At 36.5% G+C, this 21,634-nt stretch overlaps 1 protein-coding gene across 15 annotated transcripts in view; it reads left to right on the plus strand.

Annotated features, from left to right (window-relative positions):
• Mcf2 (MCF.2 cell line derived transforming sequence) overlaps positions 1–21,634 on the plus strand; it is a 153,541-nt gene that overhangs the window by 78,860 nt on the left and 53,047 nt on the right. For 14 of the 15 annotated variants that reach the window (XM_078034204.1, XM_078034201.1, XM_078034198.1 and 11 more), the window contains 8 exons: positions 808–896; positions 3,098–3,164; positions 3,847–3,962; positions 4,062–4,131; positions 6,311–6,403; positions 10,815–10,907; positions 11,722–11,847; positions 12,524–12,745. In XM_078034204.1, coding sequence (XP_077890330.1) covers positions 808–896; positions 3,098–3,164; positions 3,847–3,962; positions 4,062–4,131; positions 6,311–6,403; positions 10,815–10,907; positions 11,722–11,847; positions 12,524–12,745 — 876 coding nt within the window. The remainder of the gene's footprint in view (positions 1–807; positions 897–3,097; positions 3,165–3,846; positions 3,963–4,061; positions 4,132–6,310; positions 6,404–10,814; positions 10,908–11,721; positions 11,848–12,523; positions 12,746–21,634) is intronic. The other variant, XM_078034199.1, reaches the window with a different exon arrangement.

Below are 21,634 nucleotides of genomic sequence, written 5' to 3' on the forward strand. Positions count from 1 at the left end.
TTTTTGAAATATTTAATTGATAAATCCAGTACTTCATTTTAGGTTTTAGCTGTCATGAAATAATGTTGAATTTACTTAGAGGTCAGGTTTTTGGCAAGCTCAAATGTCTAATATAGGTGGGATCCCAGGAATATATTTTAAATGTTTCTGAAGAGCAATTAACCATCACAAATTTCATGTAGTTGACTCAGTAGACCAATCCAAGTTTTGTAGAGTCTGCAAAAAAAGGCAACAGTTTAGGATCAGGGAAGCCATTTGTAGGAACAACTAACATGTGACAGAGAGGAGACACAGAGATGTACAAGGTATAGCCATTTTGAAAAAGGATAGTTCTGTGTCTCAGTAGCCCTGGAAATGCATCATTAGATTTTATCACATTTAAGTTTTTGATGATATCACTGAGTTATTAAGAAAAGGATCATTTATGTTGTTTGTCTTTGATTAAAAAACTTAAGGATGCATGTAATATTTGCTAGGAGCTTTTCTGTAAAAAAAAAAAAGCCATTTTGGTTTTTCAATGAATAAATTTTAATTATCTGGAAAATATACTTTTATGAATTGACTTTCTTTCCCCAAAGTGCCAGATAAATGAAAATATACAAAATAAATTAGTATCTTAAATCTTATCTTAACAAGTAACTCAAATCTTTCATTTTACTAATATATATCAAAACTACTTTTTAAAAAAATCTGTTATTTTTCAGTTTATGTACAGTTAGGACCTGAAGTGAAACCTAATTTGAGCTATATGTCCTTGAAGAACTATACACATACATGCTAATATAACTTTTGTTTTCATAATTTCAGATTGAAGTAGTCCATGATTGTCAGGAGAAGAGAAGTTCTGCTCAACCTTCCAGTTTGGACAATGACAATAGCTTGGATGTTTTAAAGAAGTATCTTTTATTTATTTACATAAACTCATATACACATCACCCCCGTAGGACTGTTTGGTTCAGTGTTGAAAAGCTAATGTGCTTAGAATTTTGAGCACATTTCCAGCATGTCATGCCCACTGTAATCCTAGTGACTTTGAATGCTGAGACAGGAAGATGGCAAGTTCAAGGCCAGCCTCAGCAACTTAGTGAGGCCCTGAGAAACTTAGCAAGACCCTGTCTCAAAATAATTTTTTTGTGTTCACAGAATTGGGTTCTTCTTGGGTGTGATAAAGAGTGCTAGTTGAGGTGTGATTCTTGAATTTAGGCTTCACCAACCTATAGTCTGTTTATGTTACTTGAGGAAAATTATTTAGAATTTTTCAGATTTTTCATTTCTCCTTTTTTTTCCCCAGATGGGAAATAAAAATGAAACGTTTTTCTTTTTAATTTGTTTTTTCAGCTTTAGTGAGGTATAATTGACAATATCATTATATATATTTAAGGAATATAATGTGATACTTTGAGACTTTGATACAAGTATACTTTATGAAGTGATTATCATACTTCAGTTAGTTAACACATCTGTCATCTAATAAATTTGCTTCTTTTGGTGGTGAGGCTACTAAGTATCGAAGATCTACTTTCATTTTTTTGATAAATCATTACATTTATTTAGTACAATGTCCTTGTTTTATAAATATTACCCCAACCAAGTGGGACTTATAAAAAGCTAGGTGAAGAACATTGAGGAACAGTTAGATAACATGCCCACTAGTAGATGGCAGATCTAGGGTTTGAGGCCAAGAAGTTTGATTTAGGGGTTTGTATACTTTATCACTTTTTTTTTAGTACCTGGGACTGAACCCAGGGATGCTTTGCCACTGAGCTACATCCCCAGTTTTTATTTTTTTATTTTGAGACGGCATCTCACTAAAGTTGCTTAGACTAGCCTCAAACATATGATCTTGTGTCTCAGCCTCCCAAGTTGCTGGTATCACTGGGATTACAGGCATGTGCCACTTTATTGCTTCTTAAAGTCACATATATCCATATCTTATTGAGGTTAACTGACATTATAAACTGAACATTCTTAAAATATCTGCTTTAAGTTTTTAAAAGCCATTTTGGGTGTGCAGTTCAATAGTGTTCACTATATCTGCTGTGTAACAGCTAAGATCTACTTTCTAAGCAAATTTCCAGTATATGATACAGTATAAAAATTAGAGTCAGCATGTGGATGTTCAATCCCCAGAGCTGATTCAACTTATAAGTGAAAGTTTAAATCCTTTGGTCAACATCATTTCTTCTTTTTTAAAAAAGGTGAAAATGAATGAAATGAAAAAGGATTGTATAGATACTGTTTTAAAGACACTAACATTAATCATTGTTTGGCTAACTTTTACAATATTGTATTAATATTCTAGACTTGCATATTTGCCTTTTAAATTTTATGTCACAGAATGATAAGTAGCCAGTATTTTGCAGCAAGTTGAATGTGGACTTTTAAATGCTACATGCTTTAAGATGTTAGAAGACAAAAAGAAAGTAAAAAAGAACCAAAGGGTAGTTAAATTAATTAATTATTAATTATATTAATCCATTTAATTTAACTACCCATTGGCTCTTTTTTACTTTCTTTACTTATATTGGTAAGAGGAAAATTAAATATAAAGTCAATTGATGTTGAAATGTATTTTATTTTACAGAGACAGTAGACAAAATTACTACAGAAACTTAAGTATGATTTACACTTGGGAAGACCAGTATAATACATCTATTGTGCATCTTAGAAAAATTCAGAATATTACCTGGAACAGGGGAAAATGATGCTAAGAATGCTACTATCTTTTGTTATTTTTTTTTTTTTTTTGAGAAAGGGTATTAAGAACTCAGAAAAGTATGCCACCCAAAAATAAATACATAAACATCAGACATTTAGGAATAGTTTTTGTGAGTATTTTAGTAAATTGATTCTTAATCTTAGTGAATTAGAAATAATTTTGTAAGTCAATAATAACCCTAGAGTACCCCTGTTTCTTTTGAATATATTTTAAAGAGCCCTGTGGGTGGAACTTTCAGTTATTTTGATGCTAAAACCCAAACCACTGGTAGTTCCAATGACTTAAGTATTTTTTCCTTCAAAGACTTATAATAACTGAAACAACGTTATACAATTCTAAATAATATAATAACTGGTAAATATGGTCTTTTCATTTTAGCCACGTCCTAAATGAGCTGATACAGACTGAGAGAGTGTATGTTCGAGAGCTGTTTACTGTGCTGTTGGTAAGTGACTCCCATTTTCCTGAATGGTCCCTTGATACATTCATTAGAAAGTGTTTAAGGCAGTTTTCGAGTTCTGCCTCCTTCCTCAATTGTCACATGGTAGTAGTGGATATGGCACCCATTGTTTGAGGCTGCATGTTTAAATATGTATATTTATATTCTCTCTCAGTACTGGGAATGGTTGATTCAGAATTTATTACAGAAGAGAAATGCTATTCTCTTAGGGATACAGTGGATTGTTATAATTAATCCCAAGGTGCTATTTAGAGATTGTGTAAAAAGAACCGAGAATAGGATAAAAATACTCATTTGACATAAATGTCACAATATTTATTTGGTCAGAAAAAAATCTAAACACTTATTACCAATTTAAGAAGTTGATTACCTGTACTATACTTTTTCATACTTGATTTCTATTTTATTATCAACAATGCAGCTATCTTGAAAGGCCAAAGACTGTCATTTTATTCTGCCCATCCAGTGGAAATCCTTAACTTCCCTATGTTGCTTTCTAAAGAAAAATGTTATGGATAACATTTAAATATCCTAGATCCCAAAGTAAACATTCAAACAGCTTTACCCACAAATCCCTATATATTGTACTGTACTTAGACCTTTAGTTGCCCAATCAACTATTAATATAAATATTATAAAGAAGCCTAAATATATCTATTTTGAATAGGGCTATCGAGCGGAGATGGATAATCCAGAGATGTTTGATCTTATGCCACCTGTCCTGAGAAATAAAAAAGATGTTCTCTTTGGAAATATGGCAGAAATATATGAATTCCATAACAAGTATGTAATTGTCAAATTGAGTATTTTTTTCATGATATTTTTGAAAGGGCCATTGACCAGTTTATTATTTTTCACATTTTTTCTCTGAAAATTTCACAGCATTTTCATGAGCAGCCTGGAAAATTGCTCTGATGCTCCAGAAAGAGTGGGACCTTGCTTCCTGGAAAGGGTTAGTCTAATTTTTTTTTAAGTTATATACATACGGGCCACCAAAATAAAAAACTCACTTATGAGAGTATATTCAGAGTCAAAATAGGTTTTTAAAACATCTTTGTTTTTGGAGAAGTGACATCAACTCCAGTAAGTACTTAATGCAAAACCAAGTTTTGTTGTAGAAACTGATGTAGTGGGGTATCCAGAGCATGTGTTGCATATTCTATAGTAGCAAATACTTCAGTGTCTCAACTCCTAGGAATGGTGATCCTAGGGATTTAGGGATCATTCTGGGTGTTAAAATGTGAGAGTTGGGATCCTCTTAGCAAAACCACTCTGGGCTTGGTTATTTTTAACCTAAAAGATGCCTTGGTATTCCCCTGCAATTCATGTAAAAATCTTATAATTAGATCTAGTCTGGCATTCAGCCAGCAAGGGATTTATCACAGGAACTTCACAAAACAGAAAGTTGTCTTTTCTTTTAATTTAACTAAGTCATTCAGGGAGGCTCATTATTCCATGTCCCAAGAGTACACTCAGTAAAATTGACTTTCTAGGTTAGTGATTGTGTTCTCCTCCGTTAGAGTTTTCCCTCAGAAATAGATTTTTGCTTACCCTGTTTTGCTTTTCTAGTTCCTCCTCTTCCTGAAAGATCAGTTCTGCTTTGGTTTGGGAGTCATTTTTGATAGATATAATTGTTGAAACTCAAAATGAGTATTTGTCCCAGAAAGTGTTTATAAAATGAGAAGAGAATAAGGCTAAGAAAGAACTGCATATCAATGTCTTTCTCAACGTGTTCTAACTTGAAACTCATTTGAACTATGGACAGTTTCTTTCCCAACAGTGGTGAACCTTCCCTTTGGATTACTACATAAGACCGCTACTCACTGGAAATTTTACATTTACTGTGTATCTTTATATGTATACACAAATTCTCTCACAAACTTGATGAGAAAATCTTTGAGACAGGGTCCATATTCTATATATGTATCTCTCATGAGGTTAGTAGAGTTCTTGGCAGCTAGTAATGGTTTAATAAATGATTATTGATGGTAATGTTTATTCATTAAACAACCATCTACTGAACATCTTCTTTGTACCAAGTGCTGTGCTAGGTGATGTGGATACCCAGCCAAAGACTATTTATTCAGGTAGAAAAACATGGAAACCATTAATTTCATATAGCACCCGTTGTCCTATATTAGAGATATACAAAGGGTCCTGTGGGAGTCCAAATAAGGAACATCGTGTTAGCTTTTCATTGCTGGAACAAAATGCCTGAGAAGAACAATTTAGAGAGGGAAAGATTAATTTTGCTCATGGCTTCAGCAGTTTCAGTTCATGATCACCTGGCTCCATTGCTTTGGACCTGAGGCAAGTAGAACATCATGGCAGAAAGGTGTGGTGGGAAGGTTTTGAGGGACATGATAGCAATACATTTCCAGGGCACACACCCAGTGACCTACTTCCTTCTTCTAGATCCCACTCCTAATGTTTCCACCATTTCCCACTAATATCAAATTATTACCATCAATGGATTAATCCACTGATGAGGTCAGATCCCCAATAATTCATTTACTTCCCCAGATGCCCCACCTCTGAACATTGCTGCATTGGGGAATAAGCCTTCAACACATGAGCCTTTGGGGGTCATTCCAGATCTAAACCATAACAGGCATCTTATGCATCTGTGGGGGTATAAGCAAATGGCTTTATAGAAGAGATGACTCATGAGATGAATGGTAAAGAATGAGTAGGATATAGCATAAATGAGTATTATGGAGAGAAAATTGCATAGGCAGATACCTAGATGGGTTATGCTACAGTGGTGATGCCCCAGTGATGAACCAAGGACTGCAGGCTGACTTGAAGGTTAGCTCCAAATTCATTCACTAGGGAACTGAGAGACTAGTAGCATAGAAAGAGCACATTACTTGGCTATGAAAAGATTTTTTATTCAGACAGAGAAGCCTTTCCCCCGCCCCTTAACTCTCAAACTTGGCAAGTGGAAGTTCAGAAAATGACGAGTCCCACCATCAGGTCCAACACATATGCTGATCTTTGAATATGAAGAGGGTTCCTTTAGGTCATAGTCCCTGTAATGCTTTGCCATACTCACTCTTATTCTGCTTTTCTTGGTAAGAAAAGTTCATATTTGCAAATTGTTAATATGTTTGAATTTGTTCTCATCACAGAAGGATGATTTTCAGATATATGCAAAATACTGTCAGAATAAGCCCAGATCAGAGATAATTTGGAAGAAGTATTCAGAATGTGCCTTTTTCCAGGTATGATAATTAAGTATTGGATATGTTTTTTTCTGGGAGATAGTGGGATACTTCTTATTTATAAGTTCATTCCTACTTTGAGTAACTTATATATGCATGTAAGTTAAAGAGCAATTCTCCCGTCTCCAAAACACACACGCACGCACGCACGCACGCACGCACGCACACACACACACTTTCTATTCCCTAGAAGCAACCACTTCCGGTGCTTTTAACTACTTCTTTTGATATTTACCTCTATATATCCAAATAGTATGCTCATCCTCCTCCTTCCTACCCTGTAAAAAGAGGATTTAGCTCTTTCACTGCCACTTGACCATATACACATATAGTTCTTTCTTCCAAAATTTCCAATATAGTTATATTGTAATTTTGGTTAGATTTATGTACTGCATTTAATTGTTGAGACTATTATTTCTCTGCTTAAATAATCCATTTGATATAGTATGATTGCTTTTCCTCCCCTTTTGTTTTTCTTACAGTTGTTTTTTTACTCACACAATTTTCTAGATACTTAATTCTACTGACACTTTTTCCAGTTTTAGGAGTTATAAAAATATACTCTTGCAATATTTATATACATTGATTTTCTTTAAATTGTATCTTCTTGAAGAAGTATCTCCTAGGAGTTTCTGGCCAGCTAATCTTGACTCACTAGGCCTGATGCATAGCTTTCATCTCAGGATCTTGGTGAATATCATTTTTGAGACACCGTTCACTTGTCTCTTGAATAGGTTCTCTTGTTTCCTAGGTGCCACAACCTTATCATTCTTGTTGTATTTCCTTGTTTGGTAGAAAATATCTTCCAGTAATGTGTTGAGAAAATGTGCAATATAGGTAAATGTTTTCAAGAACATGTGTGTCTGCAAATATCTTTTTTTTTCTTCCATAACACTTTGATTGCTAACATGACTGGGTATAAAGTTCTAGGTAAGAAATGATAATCCTCAGGAATTTAAAGGAGTTGCTAAATTGCATCATTTTTTGGGGGGGGGTGTACCAGGGATTGAACCCAGGGGCACTCCACCACTGAGCCACATCCTCAGTCCTATTTTGTATTTTATTTAGAAACAGGGTCTCACTCAATTGCTTAGTGCGTCGCCATTGCCAAGGCTGGCTTTGAACTTGTAATCCTCCTACCTCAGCCTTCTTAGCTGCTGGGATTACAAACATGTTTCACTGCACCCAGCTAGCATCAGATTTTTGTTCCATTGTAGGAGATCCAATTTTTGTCTTTTGGGAGCTTATGAAAACTTATTTTGGGTATTGGTGCCATTTTCATTCATTATGCTAGTCTTGTGCTGATGACATTGAATTTTGAGCTGCCAGTCCAAATTTACTAATTTTTTTCTATTTGATTTCCTCCATCCAGTTTTTCCCATTCTCCAATTTCTGGAATTTCTATTGTACAGATGTTACATATCTTGGACTGATCATCTAATATCTTTTCTTTCTGTTCTCTACCTCTTTGTATTCTTGTTATACTTTCTGGGATATATCTTTCACTCTTACTATTGAGGATTTTATTTCTGCCATTATGTCCTTAATTTTGAAAAGAATAACGTTTTGTTCTCTTGGTTCCTCTTAATACAATCCTGGTTTTGTTTCATAAATTCAATATGTTTGCTTATTGATATGAAGATCATAGATCTTCTTTTTTTTTTCTTAACTAGGGGTTGAACCCAGGGGTGCTATACCACTGAGTTACATCACTAGTCCTTTTAAAATATTTTTTAGTTGTAGTTGGATACGATACCTTATTTTATTTATTCATTTTTTATGTGGTGCTGAGGATCTAAGCCAGGGCCTCAGTGCTCTATCACTGAGCCACAGCCCCAGCCTTATCACCAGCCCTTTTTATTTTTTAATTTGAGACAGGGTCTCACTAAGTTGCTCAGGCAACTTGAATTCAAACTTCTGATCCTTCTGCCTCAGCCTCCCGAATCACTAGGATTACTGGTTTGTGCCATATGATTTTACTTTACAAAGTAGTTTTCTTCTCATGGCATAGATCCTGTTATCTTCAAATTGCTTCTATTTTTTTCTTCTTTTTTCATTTAGTTCCTGCCACTCATCTTAGATGTTTTCCTCAAAAGTCTGATGGTAGTTGTCTGTTCACTTACCTTAGGAGTGAGCTTTAAAAAACTCATTGGAAAGTTCCTATGCATTTGTGGATTTATTGATCATGATCCTCTTGGTTGTGTGATTTGTCTGAAGTAGTTTCCTTAGGGAGATTCCTCAATACCTATATGTTTAGTTCCTTTGCTTGTCAGCTGTTTAGAGTTCCCAACCTGCTACCCAATGTATAAGGGTCTGCCTGACAATGTTGTGGATGCCATATTTGGGGCAAACACTATGAGTCCCTAATTTGGTAAATAGATATTCAGGCACTCTCCTTGCCTTCAATATGGCATTGTGCCCTCAGATTGCATCCTTGTATCCCTTAGTCCAGAGGCCCTCTGTTTTACTCTTTATAATCTAATATCTAATATCTGTTATTCTTTCATCAGGAGTGAAGGGCAGCTACCTAGTTGAGCATAATAGTATGTTTATCTGAGAGATTTTGATTTTCATGTTTATTTTTAGCTTTTTGTGCCCATTTAAATTTTGGGGGGAACAGTTTTATTGAAATATAAGGAAAATACTATAAAATTCACCGTTTAAATATATATATATATATATATATATATATATATATATATATAGTTCAGTGGTTTTACTATATTTACAAGATTGTACAACAATAGTCGCAGTCAATTTAGGAACATTTTTACTTTTATAAAGAAAACACCCTGTATCTTCTAGCAAGTCACCTCCTATTTCTCCCAATCCCTACAGCCCTAGGCAACCCCTATTCTGCTTTCTGTCTCATGGATTTGCCTGTTCTGGGCATTTTATGTAAATGGAATCCCATAATATATGATCTTTGTGTTTAGCTTCTTTCACTTAGCTTGTTAGCAAGTGTCATCCACGTTGTACCATTTATCAGTTCTTCATTCCTTCTTTATGTCAGAATAATATTTCATTGAGTGATTATATTACATTTCATTTACCCAGTCATCAGTTGTGGGACATTTGGGGTGTTTCCACCTTTTGATTAGTATGAATGATGCTGCTAGGAAAACTTTTCTACTAGTTTTTGTGTAAATATGTGGTTTATTTTTAAATTTCTATTGGCTGTATACATGTAAGTAAAATTGCTGGATAATACTGTGACTCTCTGTCAGCCTTTTAAAGGATATATTGGACTATTTTCCAAACTGGCTACACTGTTTCACATTTCTACCAACAATATATATGAGGGTACTGATTGTTCCATATCCTTATCACACTCAATATCTAATTATTTCTTAAATGGGCTTTGAACAACCATTATTTTTGAACCCCAGATTTATTTTGTGTCTTCAGAGTTACTTCATGTCTATAATCTTGAGTTTTTGTAATGGGGGTATGTGTGTGTTTGAATGGACTATAACAGATATATCCTTTCCTCGGCTTTTTCCTCTGCCAACTTGAGATTTGTTTTTCTCAAGCATGCTCAATTGTTTACCACTTGTTGGTGTGGTTTTCATTTTCCAAATTTGACAATACTTTCTAGTTTCCCATCTTTGGGTTTTTGCCTTCTGAAAAGTATCTTTTCCATCATTTTACTTAGCTTTCAGGAATGAGGAGCTGCAAATGCATGCACCAGCCCACTATCTTTAGCCATAAATTATTAATAATTATTATTTGAATTAGATTGAATATTATATTTTATCCATATCCAGTGGAGGGTCATGGATCTTATTTAGTTCATTTTGTGTTCTGAATTTCCTATATGTATATTTATTCCTCACCATCCCCATCTTGCCCTAATTATGGGCCTTCCACTATTCCCAGGACCCAATGTCATGACCCTTATATTTATAGTGGCAGTGAGCCAATTACTGAATGAAATATAGCACCAGTTGATAAAGACTGTATTTTTCTTGTGATCTTAAAAAAATCTGTTCTCATGCCCAGTCTGATTTATATTTAGCACAACCTATTTCTTTTCTGGGCCTTGGCCTATGGAGCTGAGTCTTTTGTTAATTTTCTTGGATATATTGAAGAACTTTTTAATCATGCTAATCTATTGTCATTCCTTGCTTTCTCACCTTAAACATTACACATCAATAAGAATTTACATGTCAAATGTTTTTAGTCTTCAAAATGTTAGAATTTTCTACCTCCCAAGTCCTTGAAATACTGTTTATTGTTTCTCAGTTATAATGACTTAAAATTTCTGTACCATATGTAATACTAATTTTTCTGATAAATATTTTTGAGATGTAAGCAACATTCATGCATTGAGTCTCATCAAAGAACACTTGGTATTTTTACATGTACATGTGTTAATTTAAATTTATTGATAATTATCTTTTAATTGCAGGAATGTCAGAGAAAATTAAAACACAGACTTGGTCTGGATTCCTATTTGCTCAAGCCAGTACAGCGAATCACTAAATATCAGTTACTCTTAAAGGTAATTACATGAAACATTTCTTTCCTTTTTAACTCACATTTTTGGGTCAGATGTAGAAAAGCCATTAAAAAGGAAGTTGTTGACTAGGAAGTGCTAGAAATAGGTAGGCGCATTGAGTTGGGTAGGCAGGAGTTGGCAGTAGACAGTGCAGTGTGCTCCTTCACGATGGCAGTGCAGAGGACAGGCATAGATAACAGGCTGAGAACATCTGGAGGATTAAGTATTTAATTCTCCATGCTAGGTACTTAATTTATGTACAGTGTTGTACTAAAGAACTTTTGATATTAAGATCTAAATAAACATTTCTTTGAAACTGTACTTCATATTGCTTTCTCAATCAACAATGCCAATGCTGTTCTTCTAATGTAATGTTAAAAGATTACTAAAATATTGAGCTAAGTATGAATATAACATAGTTTGCTTTAAAATTTATTTTCATAAAGTCCTATGCTGTGTGCATCATGAATGCATCATGGATACAACAAGTTATTGTATGTAGAGAATGAAAAAACCCACATATATAATTGCTTTAAAAAATAATATCTAGTGTGACTAAATAGCTATTGTTTTTTCAGCTCCAAAAGCATTTGATGCCTCTGTTGCATAGAGTTCAGTCACTCTTCTACTTCTTTCCCAATTTTAACACTGTGATTAAATAGATAAATGTGACAAAGAGCATATGAAAGAAATTATGCAAAAGTGTCATTATCTTTGATTCCTTCCTGAGAGCATGTTAGCCAAAAATTTATTCATTTTCTGCAGCTATGTTAATATGTGCTTAATATTAAGTTTAATTCCTGATTTCTAATTACAGGAACTATTAAAATATAGCAAGGACTGTGAAGGATCTACTCAATTAAAGGAGGCCCTTGACACAATGCTGGATTTACTGAAGTCAGTTAATGACTCCATGCATCAGATTGCAATAAATGGCTACATTGTAAGTAAACTTTTAAGACTATGAATTTTTAGGGGGTAAGCTTGTCACCATCACTTTCTTACCCTTCTGAAATCACCTGAAAAAGAACATAGAAGAGGTAGATAAATGGATATCAAAATATTAGCATCATTACTCATTATGCATCATTACAGATCAAGTGGATTTGCAATGTTCTTATCTTGAACAGCCTGTTCCCAAGTCCAGACCTAGGGAGATTTCGATTGAAAGAATGTTTGGGTCACCAAAAGAGACATATTGTCCCAGAACTGCTGCTTGCCCTAGCCTAGGAAAGATAGGGTTTTAATAAAAAGAGGACATCTTTGGAGCTTGCAGCCTTTTAATAAATTAGCTCCACCCAGTGGGGAAACTTGGACCTGGTGTATGTCAGGTACCTAACCGGATTGAGGAATCTATGGGAGTTACCCTGTCATCTCACATGGAATTGATATGAAGCCAGGGAAAAGGAAAATTTCTTTTGGCTTCCACCCCTACAGTAATTTTATACAGTTGTGATGCATGGCACATTTTAATTTAAAAAGTTATAATGAATGCAGTTTTTTAAACATACAAATTATGCTTCAGCGTTTTAGTAGGTCAAGCTAAACACTAAATGCTGATGTCAGAGATTTGAATGTAGCTTTGCCTTCTACTAATGGGATTTGATTTTCTATTCTAGGGAAACTTAAATGAGCTTGGCAAGATGATAATGCATGGTGGATTCAGTGTCTGGATAGGGCACAAGAAAGGTGCTACAAAAATGAAGGATTTTGCTAGATTCAAACCAATGCAGCGACACCTCTTCTTGTATGAGAAAGCTGTTGTTTTCTGCAAAAGGCGCACTGAATCTGGAGAAGGCTCTGATAGATACCCATCATATAGTTTTAAGCATTGTTTGAAAGTAAGACAATTTGAATTGTGTAATGTAATAGCATTCTCTATATGTTTCATTCTGTACACTTTTTCGGTTCAAGTGGGTGGGTTTTATACTTTGTTTAAAAGGAATCTTCAGTAGAAGTACTATTGAAGTACAATAAAGCAGAACTTCTTTTCTCAAATGAGAGTGAGGGAGTACAAAACTTGTAAACCTTCTTTTCTCCCTCTCAGCAGCAATCCCAGGTATTCTCCAAGGGGCTCCCTAGCAATCTGCAGAGCACAGTTTCAAATGACAGGGAGAGATCCACATTCCCCCATGAGGACTCTCTTACCAGTGGTACCAGATGTAGTTCTTGATTTATTAGCAAGGGACCTTTATTTAAAGGAGAGACAAGGAGGAAAGAATTTCTCCCTTTTCCTCAAAGCAGTTTAAAATTGAAGGACTTTCATACTCAGCATACTTTCCTTTCTGTATCTCTCCTCCATTCCCAAGCATCATGCTTTCTGTGTGTACAAAGCTACCTATGGCTGAATCCATTCCATACCTGTTCTTTCATATCCCTTAAAATTATATATTATTTCCTGTAAACCAAGTTTTCATTCTGCCAAAATGTTAGTGCGTATTAAAATGGGAGCAGTAAATTACTTGAGGAAGTCACTGACAACCCAGTAATACTTCCAGCTGGTTTTACTATCAGAACCAGAGGAATATCCAATTCACATGAGGCTGTAATTGGTTTTGATTTCTCTATGCTTCATGTTTTTCAAGTTCTAAATTCTAAAAGCAACATATCTGTTGCATAGAAGTTGCAAAATACAGAAAACTATCATTTTTTTTATTCATTGTTCAAAACATTACAGATCTCATGATATATCATCTTTCATACATTTGACTCAATTAGGTTTTGAACTCCCATTTCTACCCCAAATACAGATTGCAGAATCACATCTGTTACATACTCACATTTTTACATAATGGCATATTAGTGACTGTTGTATTCTGCTACCTTTCCTATCCCCTACTATCCTCCCTCCCCTCCCCTCCCCTCCCCTCCCATCTTTCCTCTCTACCTCCTCTGCTGTTGTTCAATTCTCTCCCCTTTTTTTCCCCCCACCCCCTTGCCCCTCATAACCTCTTATAATTTTGTGTATCATTGAAGGTCTCCTACCATTTCCACATGCTTTCCCTTCTCTCTCCCTTTCTCTCCCCCCATTCGTCTTTGTTTACTATTAGTCTTTTCCTCATGCTCTTCCTTCCTGTTCTGTTCTTAGTTACTCTCTTTATATCAAAGAAGACATTTGGCATTTGTTTTTTAGGGCTTAGCTAGCTTCACTTAGCATAATCTGCTCTAATGCCATCCATTTCCCTGCAAATTCTATGATTTTGTCATTTCTTAGTACTGCATAATACTCCATTGTATATAGATGCCACATTTTTTTTATCCATTCATCTATTGAAGGGCATCTAGGTTGGTTCCACAGTCTAGCTATTGTGAATTGTGCTGCTATAATCATTGATGTGGCCGTATCCCTATAGTGCGCTCTTTTAAGGTCCTCAGGGAATAGTCCGAGAAGGGTGATAGCTGGGTCAAATGGTGGATTCATTCCCAGCTTTCCCAGGAATCTCCATACTGCTTTCCAAATTGGCCTCACCATTTTGCAATCCCACCAGCAGTGTACAAGTGTACCCTTTTCCCCACATCCTTGCCAACACTTATTGTTGTTTGACTTCATAATGGCTGCCAATCTTACTGGAGTGAGATGGTATCTTAAGATGGTTTTGATTTGCATTTCTCTGATTGCTAGAGATGGTGAGCATTTTTTCATGTACTTGTTGATTGATTGTACATCCTCCTCTGAGAAGTGTCTGTTCAGGTCCTTGGCCCATTTATTGATTGGGTTATTTGTTATCTTATTGTCTGATTTTTTGAGTTCTTTGTATACTCTGGATATTAGGGCTCTATCTGAGGTGTGAGGGGTAAAAATTTGTTCCTAGGGTGTAGGCTCTCTATTTACCTCTTTTATTGTTTCTCTTGCTGAGAAAAAAACTTTTTAGTTTAAGTAAGTCCCATTTGTTTATTCTTGTTGTTAACTCTTGGGCTATGGGCGTCCTATTAAGGAATTTGGAGCCCGACCCCACAATATGTAGGTCGTAGCCAACTTTTTCTTCTATCAGATGCCTTGTCTCTGATTTGATATCTAGCTCCTTGATCCATTTTGAGTCAACTTTTGTGGCTGGGGAGAGAAAGGGATTCAATTTCATTTTGTTGCATATGGATTTCCAATTTTCCCAGCACCATTTGTTGAAGATGCTATCCTTCCTCCATTGCATGTTTTTAGCCCCTTTATCAAATATAAGATAGTTATAACTTTGTGGATTATTCTGTGTCCTCTATTCTGTACCATTGGTCCACCCGCCTGTTTTGGTACCAGTACCATGCTGTTTTTGTTACTATTGCTCTGTAGTACAGTTTGAACTCTGGTATCGCTATACCTCCAGATTCACACTTCCTGCTTAGAATTGCTTTTGCTCTTCTGGGTCTTTTGTTTTTCCATATGAATTTCATGATTGCTTTATCTATTTCTACAAGAAATGCTGTTGGGATTTTGATTGGCATCGCATTAAACCTGTAGAGAACTTTGGGTAATATCGCCATTTTGATGATGTTAGTTCTGCCTATCCATGAACAGGGTACATTTTTCCATCTTCTGAGATCTTCTATCTCTCTCTTTAGGGTTCTGTAGTTTTCATTGTATAAATCTTTCACCTCTTTTGTTAGGTTGATTCCCAAGTATCTTATTTTCTTTGAGGTTATTGTGAATGGAGTGGTTTTCCTTATTTCCATTTCAGAGGTTTTATTGCTGATATACAGGAATGCCTTTGATTTAAGTGTGTTGATTTTATATCCTGCCACTTTGCTGAATTCATTTATTAACTCTAGCAGCTTCTTTGTAGACCCTTTTGGGTCTGTTAATATATTATCATGTCATCCGCAAATAGCGATAATTTAATTTCTTCTTTTCCTATTTTTATGCCTTTAATTTCTTTTGTCTGTCTAATTGCTCTGGCTAGTACTTCGAGAACTAAATTGAATAGAAGTGGTGATAGAGGGCACCCCTGTCTTGTTCCAGATTTTAGAGGGAATGCCTTCAGGTTTTCTCCATTTAGGATGATGCTAGCCTGAGGTTTAGCATATATAGCTTTTACAATGTTGAGGTAAGTTCCTGTTATCCCTAGTTTTTCTAGTGTTTTGAACATAAAGGGATGCTGTACTTTGTCAAATGCTTTTTCTGCATCTATCGAGATGATCATATGGTTCTTGTCTTTAAGTCTATTGATGTGGTGAATAGCATTTATTGATTTCCGTATATTGAACCAGCCTTGCATCCCAGGGATGAATCCTACTTGATCATGGTGCACAATTTTTTTGATATGTTTTTGTATTTGATTCACCAGAATTTTATTGAGAATTTTTGCATCCAAGTTCATTAGAGATATTGGTCTGTAGTTTTCTTTCTTTGAAGTATCTTTGTCTGGTTTTGGGATCAGGGTGATGTTGGCCTCATAGAATGAATTTGAAGAGCTCCTTCTTTTTCTATTTCTTGAAATAGCTTGAAAAGTATTGGTATTAATTCTTCTTTGAAGGTTTTGTAGAACTCCACTGTATACCCATCCGGGCCAGGGCTTTTCTTGGTTGGTAGTCTTTTGATGGCTTCTTCTATTTCTTCCTTTGTTATTGGTCTGTTTAAATTATGTGTGTCTTCCTGTCTCAATCTGGGCAAATCATATGCCTTAAGAAATTTATTTATATCTTCACTATTTTCTATTTTATTGGAATATAGGGTTTCAAAATACTTTCTAATTATCTTCTGTATTTCTGTAGTGTCTGTTGTGATATTGCCTTTTTCATCCCATATGTTAGTAATTTGAGTTCTCTCTCCTTCTTTTCGTTAGCATGGCTAAAGGTTTGTCTATCTTATTTATTTTTTCAAAGAACCAACTTTTAGTTTTATTAATTTTTTCAATGGTTTTTTTGGTTTCAATTTCTTTGATTTCTGCTCTAATTTTAATTCTTGTCTTCTACTACTTTTGCTGTTGTTTTGCTCTTCCTTTTCTAGATTTTTGAGGCCTAGTGTGAGTTCATTTATTTGTTGGTTTTTTCTTTTTTGAGGAAAGAACTCCAAGAAATGAATTTCCCTCTTAAAACTGCTTTTATTGTGTCCCATAGATTCCAGTATGTTGTGTCTGTATTATCATTTGACTCTAAGAATTTTTTCATCTCCTCCTTTATGTCTTCTGTAACCCATTGATCATTCAATAACATATTGTTCATTTTCCATATGGTGTAGGGTTTTTCCTTCCTTCTTTTATCATTGATTTCCATTTTCATTCCATTATGGTCAGATATGGTGCATGGCATTATCTCCACGCCTTTATATTTACTAAGAGTTGCCTTATGGCATAATATATGGTCTATCTTTGAGTAGGATCCATGTGCTGCTGAGAAGAACGTGTATCCACTTGATGATGGTTGATATATTCTATATATGTCGGTTAAGTCTAGGTTATTGATTGTGCTGTTGAGTTCTATAGTTTCTTTATTCAGTTTTTGTCTAGAGGATCTGTCTAATGGCGAGAACAGTGTGTTGAAGTCACCCGTAATTATTGTGTTGTGGTCTATTTGACTCTTGAACTTGAGGAGGGTTTGTTTTATGAACGTTGCAGCTCCATTGTTTGGTGCATACAAATTGATAATTGTTATGTCTTGTTGGTGGATGGTTCCTTTTAACAGTATATAGTGCCCTTCTTTATCCTTCTTGATTAACTTAGGTTTGAAGTTGACTTTATGAGTATGGCCACTCCTGCTTGCTTCTGAGGGCCATGTGAGTGGTATGATTTTTCCCAACCTTTTACCTTCAGCCTGTGTATGTCTTTTCCTATCATATGAGTCTCCTGAAGGCAGCATATTGTTGGATTTGTTTTTTGATCCAGGTTAGTAGCCTATGTCTCTTGATTGGTGAGTTTAGGCCATTAACATTTAAGGTTACAATTGAGATATGATTTGTACTTCCAGTCATGCTTCTTTATTTATTTTAGTTTGGCTAGTTTTACTTTTTGGTTATTTTCCTCCCCCTTTACTGAGATACCTCCTGCTATTAGTTTTGGGCACTATTTTTCCATTCCTCTTCTTGTAGTATTTTGCTCAAAATGCTTTGCAGTGCTGGTTTTCTTGCTGCGAATTCTTTTAGCTTTTGTTTATTGTGAAAGATTTTAACTTCGTTGTCAAATCTGAAGCTCAGTTTTGCTGGATACAGTATTCTTGGTTGGAATCCATTATTTTTCAGCGTTTAAAATACATTGTTCCAGGATCTTCTTGCTTTCAAAGTCTGTGATGAGAAATCGGTCGTTAACCTAATTGGTTTACCCCTGAATGTAATCTGCGTCTTTTCTCTCGTAGCTTTTAATATTCTCTCCTTGTTCTGTATGTTGGCTATCTTCATTATTATCTGTCTTGGAGTTGGTCTATTATGGTTTTGAATGTTTGGGGTCCTGTAGGCTTCCAGGAATTGGCAATCCATTCCATCTTTCATCTCTGGGAAGTTTTCTACAATTATTTCATTTAATATGCTGTCCATTCCTTTGGTTTGAATCTCTGTGCCTTCTTCTATCCCGATGACTCCCAAATTTGTTTTTTTTAATGACATCCCATATCTCTTGAATAGATTGCTCGTGGGATTTAAGCATCTTTTCTGTGTTGACTATACTCTTTTCAAGTTGATAAACCTTGTCTTCATTATCTGATGTTCTGACTTCTACTTGATCAAGTCTATTTGTAATATTCTCGTTTGAGTTTTTAATTTGATTTATAGTTTCCTGCAATTCTAGGATTATTATTTGATTTTTTTCAAGATCTCTATCTCCTGGTAGAGCTCGTTCTTTGCCATTTGAATTTGTTTGTTTAATTCATTTTCAAAATGTACTTTTATTTCTTGGACTTGCTGCCTCATGTCTTCTCTAGTATTCCTTTCCATCTGAGTTAAGTATGCCTTGAGTTCTTTCCCTATCCCTGCTTCTGATGTTTCTATGTCCTCCTGTAGAATTATGTTGTCTTGCATTGTTTGTACTCCTTTTTTCCCTTGTTTTCTCATGTTGTCCACGTTACTTTCCAGCTCCTTTTGATTGTCGTGTTTCTGCTCTCTTCTATAGATTTGTTTTGGTTCTGTATTACTCTGACGTCTCTCCTTTGTGTTGTTAAACTATGCCTGCTAACATGGATTCCACTGGGAAGGAATTCCGACGTCCGAGCTCCAGTGACGACACTACTCTGCTATGGCGGGCCCCAGGCTCCTTGCCAGGGTGTCCTAATGGGAGGGTGTGACTGGACTGTCTCTGTTTGGTTTCAGCTCCCGGTCGCGACAGGCGGGCGGTCTCCAGCCGCCTGCGGGCGGTGTTCTCCTACCACCCAGTTATGCAGGCAGTGGGTGAACTGTTGCCGGCGGGCCTGCGGTTTCCAGCTGCCCGTTGCGAGGGCCTTGCCTCTAGTCTCCTGGTTTCTCCTGCTAGTCTTAGTTTCTCCTGCTAGACCAGATTTCCCCTGAGTGATGGCTCTCGGCAGTTCAAACTGTACTCTGGGCCTGCCGTTTGTTGGGTGTGGAGGGTGACTATTGGGAACCCCGGCACTCTATTGTTTTGTTTCTGTTGTGGGGGATGGGACTGTACCGCTTCCTTCCCCCTCTGAAATCCTGTACTCAGCCGGGTGGGTCAGTGCTGGCTTGGCTGGCGGGATTCCACCGACTCGCAGCCACTTTTCTCCCTGCTTGCTAATTAATCCACGCATTCTGTAGCTGTGGGGCAGGCCGCGCGAATCAGTTGGCTTGGATCTCCGGGGTCCCACAGTTGGCTATTGGGATCCCCGGCACTCTATCGCTTTGATTTTTTCTGCTTACCCCTCCCCCAGCGCTGGCTAGACAGGTTTCGTTTTGGCTGCTGATGGAAGGGGGGGTTGAAGGTCAGGTGTCTCTAGTTCTCCCCTAGTCTTTATGCAGGCTCACTCTGATACTCCCTCCCCTGGAAAGCCTAGGAGAGATTTTATGCGAATTCCCCGATGTCTGGGGGGTGAGCTGAGTGACACACACCTATTTTGTTGTTGCAATCTGTCAAAGAGTGGCGGTGGATACTTCAGCTTTCCAAGATGGTGGCCGCTGATTGCCTCGGTGGAGTGTCCGCTGTGGGGGATGGGACTGTACTGCTTCCTTCCCCGTCTGAAATCCCGTACTCAGCCCGGGGGGTCAGTGTGGGCTTGGCTGGCGGGATTCCACCTAATCGTAGTGGCTGGCGGGATTCCACCTAATTGTAGTCACTAATCTCCCTGCTTGCTAATTAATTGCTTCTCTGCGGCGCCACACGTTCTGTAGCCACGGGGCAGGCCGCGTGAATCAGTCGGCCTGGATCTCCGGGGTCCCACTATTGGCTATTCTCATTCTTTATTCTGCAGTCACTATCATTTAGTCATTTTTCATAAAAATGTTTTATCATAGTTGTCATTACCAGTAAATTTGAGAACCAGTAGAATTTTCAGCATTTTTAAAGAGGACAGGCAGTGTCCTGTGATAGGCCTTTGGAAATAATATAGGAAGGCTACCAGATAAGCAGACTCTGCTTTTGATTCTCCCCATAGGGTCAGCTGCCTCTTGCTGTTCCAAACAAGATTCCTGTGCAGGGTTGGGTCTCCGAGCCCTTCCCACTATTTTCCCTTCTTCACTTCTGTATCCACAGCAGCTTCACCGCTTAAATTTTATCATTTTTTTTTAGTTGTAGACGGACACAATATCTTAATTTTATTTATTTATTTATTTATTCATTTATTTATTTATTTATTTATTTATTTATTTATATGTGGTGCTGAGGATTGAACCCAGTGTCTCATGCATGCTAGGCAAGCACTCTACCACTGAGCCACAACCCCAGCCCTGCTTCTTTTTTTTTTTCCAATTTTATTTTTAGTTGTAGTTGGACACAATATCTTTATTTTATGTTTATGTGGTTCGTTCTGAGGCTCGAACCCAGCTAGGCAAGCACTCTACTATTTAGCTACAGCCCCAGCCCAGCTTCATAGCTTCTTTAGGATTCCAGCTGTCATTATCACAAATGCCCAGATGCTACTTTGATGCTTGCAGTCTATGTCCAAAACCCCAAATCTCTAAGGGTCTTTTATGACTCTAATGGACATTGATTGAGAGCCAAGGAGTCATAATCTATTTCAGACAGGGTTTAGATCTTTTGCTGTGTGTGTACCTATTCCTTGGGAAAGTACTTTGCTTTCCTAGGCATATTTTTACCCAAATCCATTTGATTCACTTTTTAGTTGTAAGGTGACCTAGTTACTACCTAACGTAGCACTTCTGATGTGTACTGATTTTCTAGTTTTATTTATTTATTTATTGGGGATTGAACTCGGGGTACTGAAGCACTATGCCACATTCCCAGCCCTTTTTATTTTTTATGTTGAGACAGGGTCTCACCAAGTTGCTGAGGCTGGTCTCAAACTTTTCATCTTTCTGACTCAGCTTCCCAAGTTGCTGGGATTACAGGCATGCACTACCATGCCTGACTTTACTTGTATTTTGACACAATGATGGGCATGCCAACAGAATGTTTCTCAAGTACATTAAAGTAAGGCAGGATTGACATGAAGTAATGACATCAGGAGAATTGAAAATACAAAAGTTACCATGGAAATGGCATGGGATAGATGCAGGAAACATTTCAAGGGAAGGTAGACTTGAGCTGAGTGACTTGCTAGATACAAGAAATAAATAATACTTGACATTTGAAGAAAGAAAATCTGTCAGATTCTTCTTTGGTTCCCCTACAATTTCAAGTATCCTTAATTAAAAAAGAAAAAAAAAAGAA

This window comes from Ictidomys tridecemlineatus, chromosome X (assembly GCF_052094955.1).
Source record: "Ictidomys tridecemlineatus isolate mIctTri1 chromosome X, mIctTri1.hap1, whole genome shotgun sequence".
Taxonomy (NCBI): Eukaryota; Metazoa; Chordata; class Mammalia; order Rodentia; family Sciuridae; genus Ictidomys; species Ictidomys tridecemlineatus.